At 44.2% G+C, this 22,478-nt stretch overlaps 5 protein-coding genes across 5 annotated transcripts; 4 read left to right on the top strand and 1 right to left on the bottom strand.

The window, feature by feature from the left end:
* The first annotated feature begins 214 nt into the window (after positions 1-214).
* On the top strand, positions 215-2,277 carry LOC100118127. The gene has a single exon (XM_008216402.3). The coding sequence runs from the start codon at positions 292-294 to the stop codon at positions 1,060-1,062; it is 771 nt and encodes a 256-aa protein (XP_008214624.1). The 5' UTR covers positions 215-291; the 3' UTR covers positions 1,063-2,277.
* Positions 2,084-3,832, bottom strand: LOC116417427. The gene is made up of 2 exons (XM_031930509.2): positions 3,203-3,832; positions 2,084-2,561 (listed from the first exon to the last, which is right to left on the bottom strand). Exons 1-2 carry the CDS (start codon positions 3,435-3,437, stop codon positions 2,341-2,343), a joined length of 456 nt encoding a protein of 151 aa, XP_031786369.1. The 5' UTR covers positions 3,438-3,832; the 3' UTR covers positions 2,084-2,340.
* A 3,951-nt stretch (positions 3,833-7,783) lies between these two features.
* On the top strand, positions 7,784-8,406 carry LOC103317767. Its single transcript, XM_008216757.2, has 2 exons — positions 7,784-7,994; positions 8,069-8,406. Exons 1-2 carry the CDS (start codon positions 7,784-7,786, stop codon positions 8,404-8,406), a joined length of 549 nt encoding a protein of 182 aa, XP_008214979.1.
* Positions 8,407-13,102: 4,696 nt separating this feature from the next.
* On the top strand, positions 13,103-15,703 carry LOC100118229. The gene is made up of 4 exons (XM_001602869.4): positions 13,103-13,210; positions 13,496-13,732; positions 14,098-14,280; positions 14,722-15,703. Exons 2-4 carry the CDS (start codon positions 13,534-13,536, stop codon positions 15,117-15,119), a joined length of 780 nt encoding a protein of 259 aa, XP_001602919.1. The 5' UTR covers positions 13,103-13,210; positions 13,496-13,533; the 3' UTR covers positions 15,120-15,703.
* Positions 15,704-16,992: 1,289 nt separating this feature from the next.
* Positions 16,993-20,139, top strand: LOC100118267. The gene is made up of 2 exons (XM_001602926.4): positions 16,993-17,380; positions 19,756-20,139. The coding sequence occupies exons 1-2, from the start codon at positions 16,993-16,995 to the stop codon at positions 20,109-20,111; spliced, it is 744 nt and encodes a 247-aa protein (XP_001602976.1). The 3' UTR covers positions 20,112-20,139.
* The last annotated feature ends 2,339 nt before the right edge of the window (positions 20,140-22,478 follow it).

Below are 22,478 nucleotides of genomic sequence, written 5' to 3'. Positions count from 1 at the left end.
GTTGCACAATGTACCGAGGAGAGATGAATGCGCAGGGCCCTATGCATGTGTGCGAGCGCGCGTAGTCGAGCACGTGGGAGAGAGAGTGAGAGAGAGAGAGAGAGAGAGAGAGAGAGAGAGAGAGAGAGAGAGAGAGAGAATCTGGCTGCTCATCCCCTCGGCTGCTATATAGCAGCCGACCGGAATCGTCCTGGCGCCAGTCTTCCAGCTGAGGATCCACGAATCAGTGGTGCGTGTTCTCTCCTCTGCCTCTCCGTGTGTCGAGTCCGAAAGTAGCTTTTACACGGCGTCATGTACGTGCGGAAGTGTTTGTTGTTGAGCCTGGGCCTGGTGTGCCTGGTCACAGCCCAGGACGACGGCGGCCTCCTGGACAAGGGCTACCGGGCGGCCTACCGGGTCTACGAGGACTGCCATCAGCGCAACGTCGGCGTCTCGGCCTGCATCAAGAAGAAGGCCATCGGCTTCTTCGACCGGCTCGCCAGGATCGAGAACCTGCCGATCGCCGAGAACCTCGAGCTGGTCAAGGCGCCCGGGGCCCAGATCGAGCCGGTCAGGAACATAACCGAGCTCGAGGCGACCCTCGGCCGCACCAGCGGCGGCAGCCGCGACGATGTCCTCAACGACATCCTCCTCGAGCGCGTCTCCTCGCTCATGAACAGCTTCAACGTGCAGATCCGCCTGCCCAAGACCTCGGCCGGCGAGCTCAAGCGCTCCATGGAGGAGGGCCGCGGCAAGATGAAGAAAATGATGGGCATGATGATGATGGGCATGGCCATGAAGATGGCCGCGATGATCCCCCTGGCGATGGGCGTCCTCTTCCTCCTGGCCGGCAAGGCCCTGATCATTTCGAAGATCGCCCTGGTGCTGTCCATGATCATCGGGCTGAAGAAGCTGCTGTCCCAGAAGCAGGGCGGCGGTGACCACGGACACGGCTGGCAGTCCGGCGGTGGCGGCGGCGGCGGCGGCTGGGACCGAAGCCTCAAGGCCCTCGACCTGGACAACGGCGAGCAGGAGTACGCGCAGAACCTGGCCTACGGCGCCAGCAGGCAGCAGAGGAAGTAAGGGGCTTCACACGGCGCGCTAACGAAGTTCTTCTATCTATCATGACGGTAACTGTACTGTGACGTGACGCACGAGACTGTGAATTACGGACGCTTCGATCGGGTGTTTTCTTTCTATATACTTACGAATTCGGGATTAGCGGCGAGGACGCTGACTGTATTTTACACTGAAAACCAGTACTTCTGTGCCAATGCATACTGTATATTCATTATGCTCGACTGAAAATTGACCTGAACGCATGTACGGAAAATCGAAATCCTTCAAGTGTTCATATTACTCGTAACGCAATCAGTATTAGTACTTAGGACGTGTGCCGATGATTTTCTATCCTGTCCGAGGTTGTTAAAATAACACACACACACACAAACGCATCTCAGAGCTGCTCACTTTACTCTCTTAGCACACAAATCGCTACATGAGAATTCCGATCCTCGCACGATGGAAAATCGTTGGCATTAGAATTGACAAAAAAAAATTGTGTACCACGTCGTCTGATCATTTGTATAGACGCACTTGGGACGCGGAGACGTGACATTACTCGACGAGGACGAACTAAGCCTTTTGTACATCGCGGCACTCAATCTTCTTCTGTAGTCCGGTAGCGCACGCGAGGAGAGATGACGTTTATTATAGACTCGCGAGGGAAAACGAAAAGGCTATAACATAGTGTGTGCGCGAGAGGAATAACCTCTCGAGTGTATTCCTCTCTCGGAAATTGCTGGCCGAGCATCTAATGACAGGCACTTCTCCGCGACTCCATCTTGTTCTCGTCTTTTTTTCCTTCTCCCTCTCCCTTTATCTCTATCCCTCTGTCTCTCTCTTTCTCTTTAATCGTCCTTCTCTCGCATGTGCGAGCCGGACAGCTGATGGACGGATAACGAGGCGCGATGTGTAACCCGCTCTGGGCTTCTTTGTTTATACACGCGACTGTACACAAAACTCGATGGAGTCGCGGTGGGAAGTGCCCGTCGTCTATAATAATAATACTCGCTCGAGTCTCCGAGAGGAATGGCATTTCAAATTTACGAACTAATTTATTTATTTATTTATTTGTATTTATATGTTTGATTAACTCTTGAATTAACGCTATACTGTAATATTGCGCCGAGTCGCGCACCGACAACATTGTAATGCTCTCTCTGTCTGTCTGCATAACTGTAAGGTACGAAGCAAACTACCAGAAAAGAGAATAATAAAGTCAAATTGTTCTTTCTTTGCAAATCACCGAGTCTTTTCCTTTTCGTTCACTTCACTCCACTTACAGCCTACATCAGCATTTCAATGATGATTGTGGTGCTCGAGGCCGAGCACCGCGGCGAAGAGAGCGTAGAAGAATCCAGCCAGCGCCGTGGTGAACTTCAGGAGGATGAGGGTGCCCACGAAAGTCGGTATCAGGAACATGAACTTGAGCGTGTAGGCCATTATGATGGCCATTAGCGTTCGGTTCATCTGGCGCAGCTTCTTTTTCCGGCCTCGTCCCTCGCCTGCCTCCGCTGCAGCTGCCGGTCACACGGTCAATTCAATTAGGATCGGTATTGTTGGCCGTTGTTACGCGTAATGAGGATCGTTGCTTCGATATATTTACATTTCCGGATTATAAAGTATATGGGAATCTCGCGTTCGCGCGTACTAGAGACGCTTCATCTGGTGTTACTTAATTGTTGCGTGCTGACATAACGGCGCGGCGCATTCCCGGCTAAGTGCTTAATAAGAGGATTAGCTCTAATTATCCCGCGCGACTTACTGAAATGCCGTCCGAGAGACTAATTGCACCGCGAGTTATTTCAATACGGAATAACAATCCTCGCACGCGCATCAGATAAGAGCCCTTTTATACAGCATCAAGATTCAAAAAGCCGAGAATTCCTGTAATACAGCCGGGTTTACTGTTGCGTGCTGGCTCATTTTCCCGACAACCGTTACTTTTGTCAACAGCGGAAAACATATTCGAGTGTACACGAATCACGGTTCAAAAGCTCGAATCAGAGGACAATATTTATTGCACTGACTCTCAATTTAATGAGCAGCTGCGCGACCATCGGAATAAGATTAGTCATTCGCGGTAATTGCAGTGCGATGAGTCGGTAAAACAGTTCCGAGAAGTAGGCGACGACGTTTTAAATGATTTACGGGGACTCACCTGTCACGTCGATCGACGTCGGCTCGTCGAAGCCGAAGTTCCTCTCGATCGCGGCGGTTCCGTTGCCGAACCCGTCGAGAAACATCCTCCTCTGGTGTATGAGCTGCATGAGCACCTCCTCGAAAAAGTCTCTGGCCTGCAGGTCCCTCTTCTCGACCAGGCTCGTCGCTCGAACGCAGCCCATGACCTGCAGCACGACCACCAACAGCAAGACTAGATTGACAGCGACCCTCATGGCTTCTTCTTCTCTCTCTCTCTCTCTCTCTCTCTCTCTCTTACATGATCACAGCAGGTTCAGCTTCCTCTTGCTTCGCACTTGGCCGAAAAAGCCGTCACCGTCTTCCCCAAACGCTCATGGCCTCCGTGACGCTCCTCGTCATCTCATCGCTTAACGATCGGACGCGATGACTCGGTAGGAATGAATAGCGTGCTAAAAGCTGCTCGAAGCGTGCGAAGAAGCGCGAGAGATCCCTCTGACAGTGCGAGCGCGGAGAATGACGGAAAAATGTAGTAAGCGGCACGACGAACGACCGGGAACTAAGCGGTCCGGTCTCGATTCCGCGGACAACCCGAGGGGGTTCCGTCCGCCGCTCCGCGGCACGCTTCAGTTGTCGGGAAAATCGGCAGTCCGTGAAAAATTGGCCTCCGGGATTATTATGCGTGCGCCGTACACTCGCGGAGCTTCTTCTTCTTCGTTTTCCCCTCTCCCCCCCCCGTTGCTCTACGCGTACGACGTGCGACGACGCAAGTGGATCGCTGCGGAGATGCGAGAGAGAAAGAGCTACTCCGACTCCACCCGTTGCCGGCACTTTCCGCGCTTCAAATTGCCCGCGAAATTGCCGCTTCCAAACGACTGCAGCTCTCCTCTTCGCGCGGTGGTAAAAGTGAGAAACGCTGAATTTATGGTTAAATAAAGCGACTACCTTGTCTCTTTGGCGGGCGGGCTAATTGCTTTTTCAGCAACTGCCTGCGCCGTTCGCGGAAGAGACGCGCAGCGCCAGTCCGGAAACGAGCTGGAACGACTTGGCATACTGGCGTTGATAATTATGGTCACCCGTCCATCCTCATTACATACGAGAGCTGCAGACGTTTCCTCCACTATAAGATGGATCTCTCTCTCTCTCTCTCTCTCTCTCTCTCTCTCTCTATTTGTCTCGAGCCGACTTTTTTCAAGCTGAGCCTCCGCGATGGATTCCCAATCGAACGGAAAATTATCTCTCACCGTCAGCTGGCTTTTAAGGGCAGAACGTGAAAACAAAGCGCAGTGAAATCGATATCGCCGGTACACGCGCCGCGAGTTTAATTGACGTTTTCTCTTGTAGTTTCGAAGAACGAGCCGGCTGATTATGTTTGGATGTACATGGTATACGGCTGACTTTTACGATCGTTGCGAATAATTAGTGCGACAGGAAATGTACGCCGGCTTTTAATGACGCTTCTCCTCGGGAAATCTGCACGTGCGTTTTCAGCTTTCGAGTATAGACGATCCTCGCGTATAAGAGTAAAAGTCGATGCCTGAATATCTTCAATTTATTTAAACTTGATCTCTTACCGTTAAAAATAACGAGCCTCATGTTCTCGAAACTGTCGAGCGTTTCTTCGAAAAGGCGCGCGAATCGAAAACTCAAAGATGCGTATAGCCGCATTGATGAATGAGAATTAGACTGTGGTATAAGGTCTTTTTTTGCATTTCTGTAATTATGCTTCAATAATCGTATCAAGCTAGTCTGTATTTTCTGCAGTTAATTGCAGAGTACTCAAAGTATACTTCACGTAACGAGAGTTTGATCTATGGAATTCAAATTGCGCTTTCCGCCGGATATTCTTGACTTCGATTCGAAATTGCGAATTTCTGCAATTTTCCACATACGTGCAGTTATCGAAGATTCTGCTATTGTCAATAAATGCTCAGTAAGCAGAAAGAGAACACATCGGGAACGTTCGAGAGCATGACGCGGGGTAAAATAAGAAAAGTACGAGAAATCGAGATGAGCGCATTCTTTCGAATATTACGCGAAAGTTGCTATCTGGGTTGCATCTTTACACACGAAGGATTCGTCTAATCGGATTCGATTGCCACTCGATGTTTTTAGATCAATTGTTTTTGCAACTTTCGAGACAAGTGCTACTCATTACGATGATCCGAGAGGAAAATGCGAAAGTATGGTAGTGCGATGCTGAAAGTTTCCTGGCGATAAAATTGTCGCGAAATTCATCGTGTTTTTATAACGGAACAATTTGAAAGCCAAAGTGAGTTTGAAATGTGTTGCGCGAGATCGCTATCATCAACGGTAATGGCTTTTCAAAATTGTGCTCGAACATCTCACTTACATCGCTCTGCGGTTTTCTTTATTCGGTTTCAGTGAAATTTCAAACTACCTTTCTTAATTTACATTCACCGGCTACTGTTGTCTTCCATTGTGTACCTTACCCAAGACTAACGAAATCACACCACAACATCAGCCTCTAAATATTTCGACGTTCACACGAGCAATTGCCCAAAATAAAAACTCGTCTCTCCCACGATACATTGTACTCACTATCCATTTCTTTCCGAAGCCAGCCAGCAGAACGCAACCTTGAAAACCAGGCCAGCTGTGTCCTGCCGAAAATTCGGCAGCCTAAAAACTAGATTGCCGATCTCCGATCGAAAATCCTCGGCCAATCGGCTATCCACACCTCTCAGCTCGTCTCGCATGCATACGCCCGTCCCGAAGCGTCTCATGATTACGGTTTTTCTCCCCCGCTCGCGCTTTTTACCGTTCGCTCCTTTTGTTTCGGGCGCCAGAACCGCTCATGCGTTTACGCATCGCGATGATAAAGATTAGAGACGAGTGTCGCGCTCGACTCGGCCGACGACGTTTCATTTGGCCGGTGGGCACAGCATCCTGTCGTTATCGCGTGTGGATAGCGATCGAAAGCGGATTGTCGGGGATAAAGTCGGAGATCGGGCGTACGAATCGAAAGTAAGCGAACGGGTTTTTCGCGTTCGAGATTTTTTGGAGAGTGAGAGTTTCACGATTGATATCAAGATTTTAGCGTTTTCAAAAATGTTTTTTTTTTTAAGCTTTGAATTGATAATCAATTGTCGATAACCGAAGCCCGATTGCGAAACCGTTCTGCAGCGTAATGATTGACAGTCTGCGGCAGATCGATTAGTTCGCCAAACACTGCGCAAATCTCCGCCTTAGGCAATTACCTCACCGCGAGATGACGACTTTCGCAGCGCCAGCCCAACAAAAACCCGTTGTGCTGCAGCAGCATTGAACTTGGTGCTAATTGTGACGAGACTGTCGTCGAACCCGTTACTGGCTTTCTGTAATCAAGTGTAAAAAAGGACTATTATGCACTCTCCCACGACTCGGCCAGATTTTATTGCGCAATCCTCCTGCGAAATGTATTTTCGATCGAACGATGCATTCTTATTAAATGCAAATAGATTAGAAATACTTTTTAATGGTATTGTCTGAAGAGACATAGTTTCTAATTTCACCGAAGTTACGAGAAGAACGAGGCTAATTAACGAAAGAATGGTCACTGGTTATAGTACTGTAATTACATTTTGCTCCACTTTTCGAGTGACAATTTTTTCACGACGTTGAGTTCACTTTTTCTTTGACTATTTCCGGTAGCAGATTTGCTTACTTTGTAATTTTTCAATCGAGATCATTGCAACTGAATAAATAAAAGAAACGCGATCTTCTTTTCACCTGTACCGATCATTGTTTGCATTAAATTCTGAAAACGCTTGTTAGTGCTGATAGTACACCTACTTTCCTAAGTAGTCGGTTAACTCTATTAAACATCACTGTAAATAGTAATTTGAGATTCACCGGATGATCGCAGCGTTTATTGAATGATTACAGGGATGAGCTTCAACCGCGCGCCTGTGTAATTAGCGATAACCGCAGCTCTGCGATGAATCCTCCGAATATCCAAACAACACTTCGCGATAATCCTGCTTACATCCTTCTCGAAATTTATTTCACAAACCAATAAGCGTAAACTTCAAAGAACAACAATAAAACAAATCTCGCGACAGTGCGCAATAAATCGCCGCAGCCAATCAAAGCCCGCGCGCTAAAAGCTCTCTTTGCCTATCGGTCGTAAACCCTTCGGAGGATCACTCGGCGGCCAGCCGTGTCCCGTGACATCGAAATGTGCCATCGAGCGAAAAGAGCGAGATAGGAGAAAAAAAAATGAAAAGAGTCGCCGGCGATCGTAAGCGGCCGGCAGCCAATGGGGGAACAACAACGGGCAGGAAGGAGCCGGCGACTGGATCTTTCGTCACGCGTCAGTACCGTGTTAGATGAGCAGGGCTCCTTCCTCCAACGATTTTCACGGATGCGCTATATAAACTAATCTACTGGACAGGCAACCCGACCAGTTCTTGTCTTCGTGTCTCCGCGATCGGAAGGTTATTTTTTGCTCTGGTTCCTCGCGGCTCTTTTGTTTTCGCGAGGAGATACGTACGCACTGTGCAGACGAAGCGAGGACTATAGGTGACATGGATGTAGACACGAGTGTTCGTAATTTCAAAAGTGAGTAAGCCAAAGGGTTGGAATAGGACTAGAGGTGAAGATGACGATGCTGTCGCTGGTGCTCCTGGTGCTGCTTGTTCCGATCTCGACGAGCGGCGAGAAAAAAGTGCCCGAAGTGAAGACCAGCAACGAAGTGTCGAAGGTGGACGAGTATCTGACGAGGAGTTTCGACTGGATCGGCGAGAGGTTTTTGGGGATATTGGACTCGTTCGTTCCTAGCGAGAGAAGCGGACGCGCTAATAGTGTTGAGGGTGAGTTTACCTGAAAACGATTTTATTCTTTGTGCTGTGAGTCGTTTTTTTATAAAAAATTCTTTCTACTTCAGGACGAAGGCGTAAGAAGCTAAAACTAAACAAGTACGTCTTCCCCCTGATCGTCGGCTTCCTCCTCATCAAATCGGTAATCCTACCACTGACGCTAAAGGCTCTGGCAATTCTCAGCGGTAAAGCGGTAGTGTTGAGTCTTATGAGCCTGATCCTGGCGGCCATTATCGGCTTGCGCAGCGTGGCGAACGGCGGCATCACACCGGCGCAGAGCAAAATCGACCTGGTGAACGTTCCCTTGACCAAGTACAGGAGGAAAGATGTCTTGGATCACGCGGTGGAGCAATTCGACGACGATCCTTATCGATACTACGGCGAACGGCGAAGGAGGAGAAGATAGATGTAGGATGTTGTAGATTGAAATTCGTGTTATTTAATTGTATTTATTGAATTTATTGTGAAAATTATCACTAAAAGCTTTATAGATGTTGTTCTTTATTTTTGTATACTAGTGTAGTTGAATTAAGTAGTATTGAGTGACAGTATTTTTTGTGAAATTGAATTTATGATTTTGTAAAATTCATTATAATAACGTATGCATGTATATATTATTTTGTAAAACATAGGAAATAAATTATTGCTATTGACCAACAGTTGTAGCTATGTACTTTTAAGTGAAAGTCATCCTAAGTTATAAATAAACAAACCAACATACCATTCCAGATCCAAGTTTATTTACACACAGCGAGCCTCGAATTTACTCACTAGAAAGCCAAGAGCAAGAAAGATAAGCCAGCCCAATGAGCCAAAAAAGCGCTAAGCGATTCCTTTGTTAAAGGTTCTAAAGATAAGTTCATCCAGAATACCGCTAGACCAGTGAGTAGTGACCCGAATCCACGATCAGCCAACTCCCAAAATCAAATCGTCAATCGCAAATCCACGCGCTTTCCCATTAAAATTCCCATTCAAACGCGAGCCTCTATATATTAATTCCCCGACACTCGCATATAAGCATCACAACTGACTCACATCAGCCGTGAAATTTATTCATGAAAAGAATCATCGGATTGCGACGCTTTCTCCCTTACACACTTCACGGCGCGACGTATACACACCGCAGATGATATTACGGTTCCGCGAAGCAACAATGGCAAAGGCGCATAATCCGCTTGTGTCCCCATGCAAATGCGCGCGTGCGCGCGCAAATATACGCTCTCGGCAATTTCTCCGATTAACACGTGCCAGTTTTCTCCGCCTATGCACACGCCCGCTTTTTTTTCGGGGCACTTTCCATTTTCTTAGATTTGTGTATCCCTTGTATTTGTACATACGTCCTCTAGTGTTTTTATGCGTTTTTAGACTGTAATGTGCTTCTCGAGAAATTGTATAATGAGGAAGCATGAGATGAGGTTCCGCTTTTCAATTTGGGTTCTGCGTCACGCGGACGAGTGTACGTGTAACTTTATATTGATTGCCGCTGGATTTTTGCTTTCTCCGGGATGTAATGTTGCGTAATTTAGAGTATGACGCAGGTAATGTTACGGGGAAACGAATTTTCAAACGTTTTGGGACCGGATTGAAAAATGATTAGGGTCAATTTTCATAGAAGAATCATTGCGCTCATAGCTTCAATGTACAATGATCACGGTATGTAAATTTTCAACTAAGTTCCGCTTTTTAGTTTAACAAGAGTAGAGAAACTTCGTTTTCGTTATTTTCGTTTTCATTTCCATATTCAGTCTAATGAAAGCCAATAAAACGAAATTGCAAGTTCGATATAAATTAATGAAGAAATTTCCAAGTGTATAATTAGCCATTATTAAATTTTTTAAATAAATAATTCTTAAAATAGAAAGGAAATTCATCGAAGATTATCGTTTTCACCAATCATAATATTCATCGAGCGAAAATAACTGCATCCATAAAACTTTCCATTTTTAAAGATGCAATTCGTCACTACGTCAAGAATCTCGGTCCCACCGCAACGTGTCCGGAAGTCCGTTCGCATTGTAGCCCCGTAGAAGCGGCTAAAGATAAAAAAGGCGGAGGAACGCCCGAAAATGTCGATACGTCGAAAAGCGCGCGCGAGTACCGTTAAAAAAAGATGACGAACCGTGCGAGCCGAGTTCTGTATCTGTTAAATATTTAAAGAGAACACTTCTGGGATGGAGCACAATGGGTCTACCTTCGCTTCGAAATGAGCACGTTTTCGCTCGACTTAACGATGTGTTAGATTCTAAAATCATAGATTTTTTTTAAAACTTTTGATTTTGACTACACGCCCCATTCCTTAGATTCTGGAACGATTTTTATTTGGCACTTGTCGAACCTGTTTTTTCCAAGAAACACGTGAATCAGGATTGAAAAACGAAAAGACATCGCTACAACCACTCGATATCGGGTGACCCAAATGATAGTCTCGGAATTTCTCGTTGACACGACCCAAGTACACGTAAAATTCCGGTACATATGCTAATTCTCTGTGGAATTCAATCGTCGTGGATTATTGTCATCTCCACTCTTTCGCCCAGTGATTTTGGCTGTACAAGAGTCGATTCCGTTACGATGACACTTTGCCTCATTGAGATCGATTTTGTCACCTGACGAACAATACGACGCGAAAACATCGTGAGTGGGTATCACGATTTGAATAATAATGCTTTGCTTTCGAGATCAGGTTTGTTCGAGTATTAAAAAATTAGCCGTACATAATTTCGAGGACCGCATTAAGCAGCCTTTAATAATGGACTGGCTTCCGACAAAGTATTCATTCATTCATCGTGAATGAAGTGTCACAATATTCAGAAGTGGGTAGCGTTAAAAGCTTTTGTTCTTGATCAAATTGGGCTTGGACAAATTATCATTTCGAACCGACGATATGTCATCTTGGGTATTGAATATGGACGCGCATAATCTCAGTATGTCGCGTGCTACTTCTTATAATATACATTTCAGATCAATAATAGTTTTTCACAAGGAATTTCAATTCTAGATAAGAACAAGTATCCCCATTCCAAAGCGGCGATTCATCTGGAACAATAACACGAGTCCATATCCGAATAAAACAGCCATAACTCGCGCCGGCGCATCGGCTTAATGGCTTTATAATCTCGGCGGCGCGAATGGACCATTAAGGCGGACAAAAAGGAAGCAAGTCGATCAGAGAGAGAGAGAGAGAGAGAGAGAGGCGCCGCGCCGCGATTACGTAAGAGAAACCAGTCTGCGCTCCTTTGTACACTCATAGCCAGGGGTTCAACCGGTTTCTCTGGGTCAAGGCGAACCAGCAAGGGCTGCATCGGATGCTTTATCGCTCGAAATCGGTTTATGTCGTTGGTCTAATCGCGTACGTTTTATGAGACGTGTCGAGGGTACGTTAGGATGAATCGTTTAGTGAGTAGGTAGCAGTTATCTGGATTGCTATAATGTATCAAGGCAATGTGTAGTTTGTCTTTTCAGACGTTGAACGACTTAGACGGTACGTGTGTACATTTTCGAGGCTTATCGCGATGCTTGGTAGGGTAAAAGCTAGTGGATTTCTATGATATATTGGTGCCAAAGACCGAAAGCGTTATTAACATGTTTGGACAAAGCTTACCGATACTCACCGATAATCCAGGCCACCAACCTCAAACAGTCGTAAACACCTCGCCGTCCGCGCGTAAACCAGCGAAAACTAATTACTCCAAACGGCCCTTAAAGCATGGTTCATCACCTGCAGCCTCCTGCGTGTGAAAGTGTCGTTCCTCCGCGCCGCAAAAGCAAAAAAATCTCGAATTCGTTCTCGAGTCCGGACCACAAGAATAGAAACTGCGGTCGCAGGTGTGGCTGCGCTAAACGTATGTGTATTTTACGCGTATACGGCTCTAGACGAGAGAAAAACACCGATAATGTCGCCGTTCGCGCCTCCTCGCGATTCATTAATCTCGCGCAGGTCAGTTTGACACCTTGGCTATATTGGTTCTCGGAAGCGAGTATACGTGGTCGACATTTTTCGCGCGCCTGACTGTGCGAGTTTATAGGAATGAGAACGGGAGGATGTGCGGCTGGAGGTTCGTTTGCTCGGAGAAACTTGTGGACAGGAGTTATGGGTTTTCGAAGGTTTCTGTTGTTTAGTGAGAGTTTCCGACCGATGCTGTTTGTTTTGTAATATTTTTCAATTATACTTGCAAGCGATCTGAAAAAATCTCTATAATATTTTATAAGAGCTTAAGATTCAGTTAAAAAAGTATGTCAAATACGCCTACAAGAGGAATCTCGAACACTATTTCTAAAATATTTCAGTTTCTAGGATGATTTTAAATGAGCCGAAATACAAAAAAAAAGCGAAGAGATATGCATTAGGGGAGCAAACAGACCGCCACTTGACATCTTGAATTTTCATTTGCTTAGCCGTTTGTGGGAATCATACCCGGAGTCTTGAAAAAATATTTGACCACTTGTCGAAGAAATCCGTACCGTTGAGCTGTAGGTGTGGGATATTCTTCAAAATTCATAGATTTGTAATAAAAATTGAAAAATACACATTACAATGTATGATGAATTAAAAAGAATTAGAAAACTCTAATAAACGATCTTGTTTCTCACGTTTACCGCACAAAAAACGTCCGCCAAAGCAAGGGTTCAAAAATCGAAAGTCACTATATCTCAGTTCAATAAACTACGGCACCTCAAGAATAAAGGGCTCGCCGCCCGAAATATCATCTCATCCTCCCAAATCCTTATCTCCTCTTCCCAGGCTCCCGAAACTTTCTAATCAGCCCGTGACAATGAGGATGCACCCACAAAAAAGAAGAAAAAGAAGAGGATCCACACCTCCGTACCGCCGAAAACGCAGAGCCGTGGAATCCAGGGTAACCCATTGATGACTGGCCCTCGGTTTTCTCCTTCTCCTCCTCTTCGTCGGTTTGTTTAAAAAATTATCGAAGAAAGTCATGCGTGTGCCCTCGTGGAGGAGAGGAGATGACGAGTGCGTGTGTCGCGCGTGCGGAAGATGAGCGCGAAGTGGTGGGGATCGCGGCTCTCGCGGGGAGTCAACAAAGGGGCAGTCGCGCCTATAAAGATTGAGGCGGAGGCCAGGGCCAAGTCAGACACGGCTCCGAAAATTTTCTGAGACACATCGCCTTCTTGTCTCACACACCGCCGACGCCTCTTCCACACCACACGTGTCAAGATTGTCGCGCTGCACGGTTCGCCGATTCGTCTAAGTAAGATACAGTGTTAGATTTCATTTTTTGTGTGTGCTACGGTGTGATCTCGAATTGCTGGAAATTACTTTCTGATTTCTCGAGTTCTTTTCGGGATTTTGAATTGTTCAGTAAATTTTATTTTATTATTAAAGTGCTGCGAGTGTTCTTAAAGAACTTTTTTTCAACGATGAGATAATACTAAAACTGTGACACTGCTTTAAACTCCTTAATATTCATCTAAAAAACCATATCAGCAAAACAGTCAATTTAAAATATCTAACAGTTTCCTCAATCTCTTCGCAGTTTCTCGATTCGTCGATTCAAAAACTCCCGCCAAAACCATGTTCAAGTACGTAGTATTCGGTCTGCTGGTCGCCTCGGCGCTGGCCGTACCCGCACCCGAAACTCACCTGGACTGCATGAACCACGAGGACATGTTCAGCTGCTTCGCCGTAAAGGCGGCGAGTAGTCTGGACAGGGCTGCCCGGTCCGCTGATCTCAAGATCATCGAGGGCATCACCTTCGTCAGGGATACACCCGGTAAGTTACAAATATTTTATTTGAATTGGCGCTACGATTTTTTATTAGAAAAATTGAAAAAATAAATGATTGATTGTCACGTTTTGCTTTTGGAATAGCTAATAGTTTGAATACCGCGCGAATAACAGTTTTCTGTGGTTATGAACAGAAAGTTATCTTGATTTGAATAAAGGAATGGGTTTGAATAAATTTAGCATACATTAGATTAGCAGAGGCTGTAGTTTGTGAGGTAATGTAGGACATAGTCAAATTCACAATAGGCGAGTCATACCTGATTAATTCATTAGACGACTGAAATAAACAAAATCGTGATAATATTTAAGAAAAATGCAGAATCTGTACAATAATAAAATTGTTACTTTCAGTGGAACGCAGCGGAAAGTCACTGAAGCCCGAGACGGAGCTGATGAATGAATTGCCCCGCGAAACCGCTGACAGGACTCTGCAACTCATCAATATGGTATTCGAATCTGCAGTATCTTTCCTGAAGAGCCATAGCCTGAACATCAACATGCCAGAGGGTTCGGTATCCCGCGCCATGACTGAAGGTGAGTAAATTTTTTACAAAAATTTGAAGTAAAATAAAGTGCTTTCGGAATTGAAAATTTAAATAATCAAAATATTCATAGTAGAACGAAAATTAGCATTAAAATTCATTCATCGGGATACTTTCCTTATGTAACAAGGATCTCGGGTAATTGACGTCATAGCGCGCTATCGAGATGACGATGACTCTACTTTCACTGTGAAACTTTTTATTTGAGCATTCCATCGGAAATACTTTCATTCATGCATTTTTTCTGAATGAACGTAAACCGCTTGCGCAATCCAGTGAATAAAAACGTAATATTAGATGATTGTTAACAAATTGAATAATGTTAATAATTTTGAAAAAAAAATTATAACATTCGTTACTAAAACTGCATTTTCACTGATAAAATAAAACGAAATCACATTGTTATTAACAAAATATTTATTTCCAATTCCAGGTCGCGCCAAGATCAAGAAGCTCCTCCTCCCAATCCTCGCCGCCGCCGGCATCAAGATCTTCGCCCTCGTGCCGATCCTCCTCGGAGGTCTCGCCCTCCTGGTGATCAAGGCCCTGTTCGTCGGCAAGATCGCTCTCCTCATCGCCGGAATCCTGGCCTTCCAGCGTCTCTTCAGCGGTGGCTCCGTTGGCTCGATTGGCGGAACCGGTTTTAGCGGACTCGGCAGTAACATCTTCGGCAAGAACCAGGCCTCCTGGTACGACAACAACCAGGGCTGGAACGGTGCCTCCACCAACCAGGCTCAGGGATACTACAGGAGCTTCAGTGACAAGGCCGCCACCGACGCCCACAATTTGGCTTACTCCGCGCAAGTGCCAAGTGCCAACGAGGCTCATTAGAGTGTTTCTTTTGGTGCGAGGCTGTTTACCTTTTTTGTTGGATTGAGAAGCGATGGAGATGATCTTTTATTTTAACCGGATGGACTACCGAGGACTATCGATTGTTTCGATGTTAGTTACCAGACGATGCCATAGACTTACTCTTAGACTACCAAAGCACTTACTCTGACTGACGGACAACTACAGTATTTTACTTTAACGAAGACGGTGGACTGCCTTGTTGTTAGATCTGCACTTTATTTTACAGCGCAATGACGACTTCGACGATTGTGAATTAAAATACTGATAGTGTGGCGTCAGACATCGGCTTCGATACAACTGTAAAAAGGTTTAGAGCGCTCGAGAGAGAATTTCGTTTGTTTGGTTTCACTCATGTATGTATGATCTGATTGTCTTTTACGCGAGTAAAGGATTTTGGATGTTTTCGCATTTCACGCTATTAGCGCGGGATGACGATAACTCGCCGTGACTGTTTTAGTTATAGTATTTAACTATTTATACTCATGATCTTTTGTATAATTTATGTCATTCATCAGCTAAATTATTATCAATGTGGCATTATTAATAAAATATTCATAAAATAATATTGACTTTTCCCTTGAATTTCTACTAAAACTCCTTAGTAATTAAATGAATGTATCTTATTACTATAATAATTGCAGCTTGGTAGCTCGCTTCTATGGATATCCTCAGGTGGTTACTTTAATTGTGAGTAGCGGGTATGCCATGCTTCGGCAGCGTCGTGTCCACGTGGCGGACAAATATGGAACTACGGTTTAGTGCGATATACGCTCTTGCGTATTTCGTCACAAATTAGAGATTTAAGGTTCGCGCCCGAGTCTCATCAATTTTTAGTCTAATAAAACCTGTAATACACTATAAAATTATAGACTGGCTTGAGCATGAAAAATTATTCAACTCAAAATTTAACGGTATAAAGAGGACCCGAAACGTTACAATTCTAAATTTGCCAGTTCCGCAAAACCCGCATAATAAGCGTACAGGTACACACTCGCCTTAATCGTGATTGGGAACAAGATTTGGGACGCAAGCTTGCATACTACACTGTGTCACGACGTTAATGGAAAACTAATTATCACGCGTTAAATCAGAGCAAAAGTCTCCTCAGGTCGTTAACTCGTCGTTCTTCGCTATATCCAACTAAACATTTTACACGTGTCGTGTCGTATTATATCTAATAGGTTCAAGAATTTGACTTTCGATTTTCATAATATATTTAAATGAAATGATGGCAATCTTAAAAAAAAATTATAATAATAAAATAAACCGACTAAATTATTTCCAATACTTGACGAAAATATTTATAAAAATCAGATACACGAAAGCCATTTGCGTAACTTTCAAAGCAAACACCTTCCAGAAAAATCACAAAAAAGCCGACTTCGACATCTGAATTCAGATCGCCTCCGCAGCCCGGCGTCGTTTACATCGGACGCGCAAAAAAATCGAAAACTAGCTCAAAAGTAAGAACGGCTCTGAAAGAGAAGAAAAAGTCGAGCAGCACATCCTCAATCGGCAAATAGTCGGTCGATTGTGTCCCATAGCGAGGCGGAGAGACTCTCGAAAGTGAACCTCGATAAAAGGAAAAACGCCCGCCAAACACTTGTGATGCACCAGCTCGCTCCTGGAGATCTATTAAAATTCCCGACAACACACCGTAGTCTGCTGCCGGCGACGCTTGCCAAATGGTTCGTCCCCAGCCCCACCTACGCCACTCCATATCAGTAGCCGGTAGCTGTCGATATAAAAGAAAAAAATGGCCAGCGGGCAAAAGCAGTCGAGGTAGTCGCAAGCTGTCAGTGGCAGCCCCGAATATTGTACTCGCCGTCTAACGAGAACTCGAAAGGACAAGATGACGAGCCGAGGAATCATTGTCATTTGCTGTTGTTTGGTGGTGTCGGGACTGGCGAACCCCATGATGGCGAGGCAGGACGAGAGTGAGGTCGACAGATTCGAGGCTAGATTGGCCTCCATCATGGACAGCCTGAACCAGAAGGACACTATCGGGCTCTACGGGGATATGGTCACTCTCGAGAGGGTTGCCGTGGAAGAGCAGAGAAGCGCTACCGAAGAGGCAGAGGACGATCCCCTGATGAGGCGGATCGACGACTTTTTGAGGAGCCACAAACTGCAGATCAGCTTCCCGAGTGATGGATCGTCGGCTGATCTGTTCGGCAGAGCTCTCGGAGAGAAGAACGTCGGATTCGAGCTTAGAGGACTTATTCAAGGTGCTTCCGAAGGTAAGATCGATAAGATTTTGAACTATGCACCGAAAGATTTGCACGTACTAATATCATGCTGTTCGCATGCGTCGCTTTCGATAAAATTTAAGTTCAAAACCGGTCTCATGACCCACGAGTTTGCCTTGAAGTTCACGTACAAGCATTCGAGTGAGATTTAACGCGGTGATATCTTCCACACTTCGGAAAGTCTAATTATAATAGATAATTTACTAATTTGAAATCAGTCTTTATAACCATGCACTTACTCTCGGAAGCACCTAAAATTTGAAGAAATAATATTAAGGAGTTTAAGTAAACCAGATGCCAAAAAAACCGAAACGGTTAGCAACAAGTGACGATAAATGCTATAATTGTAGCTAGTTTTAGTACACGCAATGTCTTGCCTTAAATTTGATGTGTAACGTAAAGTGAAACGAACGAAACTCAATGTTCCTATAAAAGTCTAAGGTAAATTACTTACTAATTGAAATTTTTCAATCTAGTTCTCACTATTACAAAAACTACTTCAAAATATACCTAGTCATCGGTAAATTTCGATTATAAGGATTATAAGTTCTTTGCAACTTTCGTTAAAAATTCAAAAAAGCATTTTGAAATTGATACGACGGAATAAAATAAAATTAGAAATAGGACGTGCATATAATTGTGAACTTCATGTACCCAATATAATGAAATAAATAATCAATCAGAAGATAAGTTATTGTAACTTTATTTCAGATACAATCTTACTGATCTGACTTTAATATTCTAAAGCCTTTAGTTAGTCAAATGCATAGCAATTAAGCAAATAGTCATGAAAAAAGTTATTGCACTACCAATAATAGAATAATCAACAAATTTTGATTATTTTGACTTTTTTATATTAAAAAGTGTATCTATAGGAAGAAAATCGCTTGCGGAAAGAAACGGTAAGAGATTCGTCGGATACAGACGACGAGCATCGTTTGCTCATGCCAACGCGTGAGCGAGAAGTGCAGATGAATCTTCCCGGTGGGATTATCTTATAGTAGCGCTTCAATTGGTAAGCCGACGAATCGGCTCTCAGTAGGTCTGCCTCTCGCTGTTCAATTGGCCAACGTTAAGGAGGCCAAGTCGGCTCTGCTTTTCTCTCGAGCCTCTCCTACTCTCCTCCGAATTCCATGTGCTTCTTCCGTCAACACTCATAGTAAATTCCTCGCACGGCATACCTATATTTTCTTAGGCATCCATCACACCTATAATTCGTATTCAAATTTACATTCTTTTGCTTCGTGCGGTACTTTTTACTTGAAATTCCGAAAATGTATAGCTTTCAGGTAATATCTATGGTACTATTATTATTGTTTCTAAAAATTAAACAAGAAAAGTATTTCTGATAATCTATGATAATTTCTGTAGAATTTAAAGCTATTTAAGTTGAGATATATAACTATTATTAATAGCCCTATCAGTAGCGAAAATTTGTTATTCAAGATTTGCGTGATTTCGATTAAATCCATCATAAATATACATTCATATAATTCGTACTGTTTATAGATTTTTAGTCAGCTAAAAATAATAGACTAATAAACTCTTTAAATTTTTACTATTAAAATTTTGAATCGCACTCAATTTTCATCAACTCAGAATGTACAAATACTAAATGAATGTTACAAATTTTAAGTTACCACCATGTCCTGCCGATGTTTTAGCATATTTAGCCTTCATTGTTTAAACATTTCTACACATCCCTACGGTTTCAGGCACACCGATCCGTAATCCATGCCACTTCTCGTGGATTCGCTGTCTTAGGAGGTCGTCTCCTCGTGTACTTACACCCATCGTCAAGAGAAAGAAAGATGATTTTCGGGTATCTAGGACAAGGAATCGGCGCCTGTGGGAGAAGAGGGCCGAGTAGTGGGGCTACAGCCTCCTCTCCCGAGAGAAGAAAGTAGGCCCTAGGACACCTGACGTACAGCTTCTTTTTTACCACCTCCTACTCATTCTCTTCTGGTGTACCTACCTCTTCTTCTTCCTCCTCCTCCACGTCGTGATGTTTCTTTTCGGTACAGGCACTTATCGACAGCGACCCCCTTCTGTTTGATTTTTTGAGTAACGTGAGCCGAGCAGCTTTATACGGCGTGTATTTGTATGACTGTGGCGGGAAACTACTTTCTCTTCTAAGGGATTCCAATGATGTTTGCCAACGGCGCCTTTGAGGTGTAAAAGTCGGCGGACAATGAGCTTTCACTTTGGAAAGAATTTTTAATTTTTTAACTCTTACTTATTGAAATGTATCACCAGCATAAAGTGTCCTTTGTTATTATGTTTTACTTGAAATGGACATTGTTATACGCACTTTTTAAATAAATAATGAACCTTACATTCAAATTAGAACACTTCTCTTGTTTCAGGCCGAACCAAGCTGAAGAAGATCCTGCTGCCAGTCCTCCTGGCCCTGAAACTCAAGGCCATAATCGTCCTGCCGATTGTCATCACATTGATCGGTCTTATTGGTATCAAGGGTCTGGGCGCCGGTGTCCTTGCCTTGCTTCTCTCAGGAGCTGTAGCCCTCAAGGCTCTCCTGACTTCACCGGCTCCAGCATACCCAGCACGTGTGAGCTTCGCCAAGCCCTACGAGATCCACCACGACCACTGGCACCGTAGCCAAGAGGAAGTCGGTCTTCAGGCCGCAGGACCCTACAGAGCCTGGAGCCCGGAATTTAGCGTCGATCCTCAGTTCAGCCCTTACCCTGAAATCCCGGTGTAAATTGAATCACCCAAGGACTGATGAAGATGAATGAGGGGGTATTTATTCAGTGGGGAGATCATTCAACCGGTGATTTGTATTTTTGAGAGTTGCCTTCGCTAGTTTGTATTGTGGACTTTTGATACACTTTAGTTTATAGATCAAAATGTCTATGGACTAAATTGGCGACGACCACTCACGGGAATGCTAAAAATTAAGGACAGAGTTCATGCTAAATTTATGAAGTAACGCTACATCACTTATCATCACTCCACCACACTGTATTATTTATTATTTATTGTTAATTGTTAATAAAAGAATTTGTCATCTTTTTAAAAAAAATTATTTACTTTTTTCACTCTCCTGGCTATACACTATTTTTAAACGTTTTCCGAGGATCAGACGATCTCGAATGGAGTCCAATAAACAACCATAAATCAGCTGTTTATTCGACTGAAAGAAAAAAATTCTCATCCATATAAGCTCAATCCCAATCGCATAAGATTCCCGCTACTATACACACTGCACCAGTACGTCGAACGGTATTCAAGAAGCCTAAGATCCGTATAAAAAAATTAGTAGTAGTTCCCGCGGAGCTCATACACGGGCTCTTTATCGCATGCGCCTAATTGCCGCGCACGCAAACACAACGCGCGAAACACAAATACATGAACGCCGCTGCAGATAATAAAGCCGCGAGCGTGAACCGTCCACATAATCCATATAGCTATGGTCCGTGCGACCGATTATGCGCGCAGCTCTTCGGCGTCGAATTAATGGGAGGAAGATGCGCCGAGAAGGAAGAGAAGATGAGAAGAGGCCGATGACCTACTTAAGCTCGCCTCGTAAATGGTCTGCTGCTGCTGCTGCTGTTCGACGAATATGAAGAAGAGGCGATGGAAGAAGGTCAGAGAGGCGATGTGTGTGGGTATAAGCAAATGTGCGTGATGATGATAATGGGTCTGAGGAGATGAAGATTTTCTTAAACGGTTTGGCGGAGGAGAGTCCTCAAATTCATAGCTGGAATCTTGATGAGGAATCGAACGTAGGTGGATTAAATTCGTTGGTTATCGGCTGGAAAGATATGCTTGATGAGGATTGTTTGTTTAACGGTGAGCTTGGTAAGATTTCTGAAATTACAAAAAAAAAAAATTCTTCTTGAGATGAATATCTATACTATCGAACGTCGTAAATCGTTGTCTACGAACCAGCCTGCTAAGAATTTTCAGATTAGAAGAATAATAAAGCGAAAAATAAATTCACGCCTACGGTCTAATTAACAAGACAACGCACTGCTTATAACAAACTGTAACCTGATATATCTCATCCATCTTTTACAGCTCCTTAAAATTTCTAATATGCATATCCGGTTAACAAAAGCCCTGAAAACAAAGCATTCGATCAACAAAAACCTTCCAAACAACCGAGGCACAAAGAAAATGCTAAGAAGTAACAAACGCAAACACTTTCCATAATTCATCAGTACAAATCAGCGGCGAAGCTAAAAGGATCGTCTTGTTCCCTCACCAGCCGACTTCTCTCCCGCCGCAGCTCGAGGAAAGGTGGAAGAGGAACCGGATCGCGGCGCAACAACAGGTGGAACGCCGTCGGGCAAAAAAAAGACGGAAAGAAAGCCACGGCACTTTCGTGAGGCGGTGGGGGAGACGGAACGGGGTCAGTGGGCCTTAGACCGCGTGGGGGGCCTGGCGCCTTCTGATTGGTCGGCCGAGCCCCACCGCCGAGATATGAAGGTTAGTAGGTCATTGGCTCCCGGCGAGTGGCTTGACCTCAGGTGTATGCGGAAGTGGGGGCCTGGGATAACGGGACCGGTTGTGAACGGGACATGGATCGCTAGGAGGAGAGGGAAAAGAGAGAGAAAGACGCGGCGGCTATATTACCGGGTGGATGCCAAGGTGAAGGCTGGCACTCGGCGGCTGCCTCTCTGCTGAGCTGGCCGTTGAACGCTGTTTCGCAATGAGGATATTGCAATGGGAGATGTTGACATAAGGGACGTTTTGAACGAAGGAGAGAGCCATGGAAGTTGATTGGATATTATAATATTGCATAGGAAAATTGAGTAGATTAAAATTTCACGAATTTGATTCTCGGTTTTGCGTATAATTTGTATAAAACGTGAGCATCTTTGCATCTTAGAAAAATTTCTGATTTTGATTGTTGTTCGAGTATGTTTTCCAAAGACGATGCAACGATCTAAAATTTTATTCTTATATAATTAAAAAATGTGGAATATTGTAATCGTTTAAAGAACTTGAGTTTCATAGGTATAACAATTTTCTACGTGCATTGAAATTTCCAAATTTCCAACCACGTATAGAATACTAGTATCAAATCATAATCCCTTAAGTATGTTTTTAAATAATTCAAGTT

The sequence above is a fragment of the Nasonia vitripennis genome, chromosome 4 (genome assembly GCF_009193385.2).
Source record: "Nasonia vitripennis strain AsymCx chromosome 4, Nvit_psr_1.1, whole genome shotgun sequence".
In the NCBI taxonomy this organism is placed as follows: Eukaryota; Metazoa; Arthropoda; class Insecta; order Hymenoptera; family Pteromalidae; genus Nasonia; species Nasonia vitripennis.
This window is presented reverse-complemented; position numbering and strand designations above follow the sequence as displayed.

Bases quoted from the DNA above. Each gene is read 5' to 3' on its own strand.
- LOC100118127 (XM_008216402.3), top strand. From the start codon at position 292: ATGTACGTGCGGAAGTGTTTGTTGTTGAGCCTGGGCCTGGTGTGCCTG.
- LOC116417427 (XM_031930509.2), bottom strand. From the start codon at position 3,437: ATGAGGGTCGCTGTCAATCTAGTCTTGCTGTTGGTGGTCGTGCTGCAG. The intron at 2,562-3,202 runs GTGAGTCCCCGT...TGTGACCGGCAG, and splicing joins GACGTCGATCGACGTGACAG to CTGCAGCGGAGGCAGGCGAG.
- LOC103317767 (XM_008216757.2), top strand. From the start codon at position 7,784: ATGACGATGCTGTCGCTGGTGCTCCTGGTGCTGCTTGTTCCGATCTCG. The intron at 7,995-8,068 runs GTGAGTTTACCT...TTTCTACTTCAG, and splicing joins ACGCGCTAATAGTGTTGAGG to GACGAAGGCGTAAGAAGCTA.
- LOC100118229 (XM_001602869.4), top strand. From the start codon at position 13,534: ATGTTCAAGTACGTAGTATTCGGTCTGCTGGTCGCCTCGGCGCTGGCC. The intron at 13,733-14,097 runs GTAAGTTACAAA...TGTTACTTTCAG, and splicing joins CTTCGTCAGGGATACACCCG to TGGAACGCAGCGGAAAGTCA. The intron at 14,281-14,721 runs GTGAGTAAATTT...TTCCAATTCCAG, and splicing joins ATCCCGCGCCATGACTGAAG to GTCGCGCCAAGATCAAGAAG.
- LOC100118267 (XM_001602926.4), top strand. From the start codon at position 16,993: ATGACGAGCCGAGGAATCATTGTCATTTGCTGTTGTTTGGTGGTGTCG. The intron at 17,381-19,755 runs GTAAGATCGATA...CTCTTGTTTCAG, and splicing joins TATTCAAGGTGCTTCCGAAG to GCCGAACCAAGCTGAAGAAG.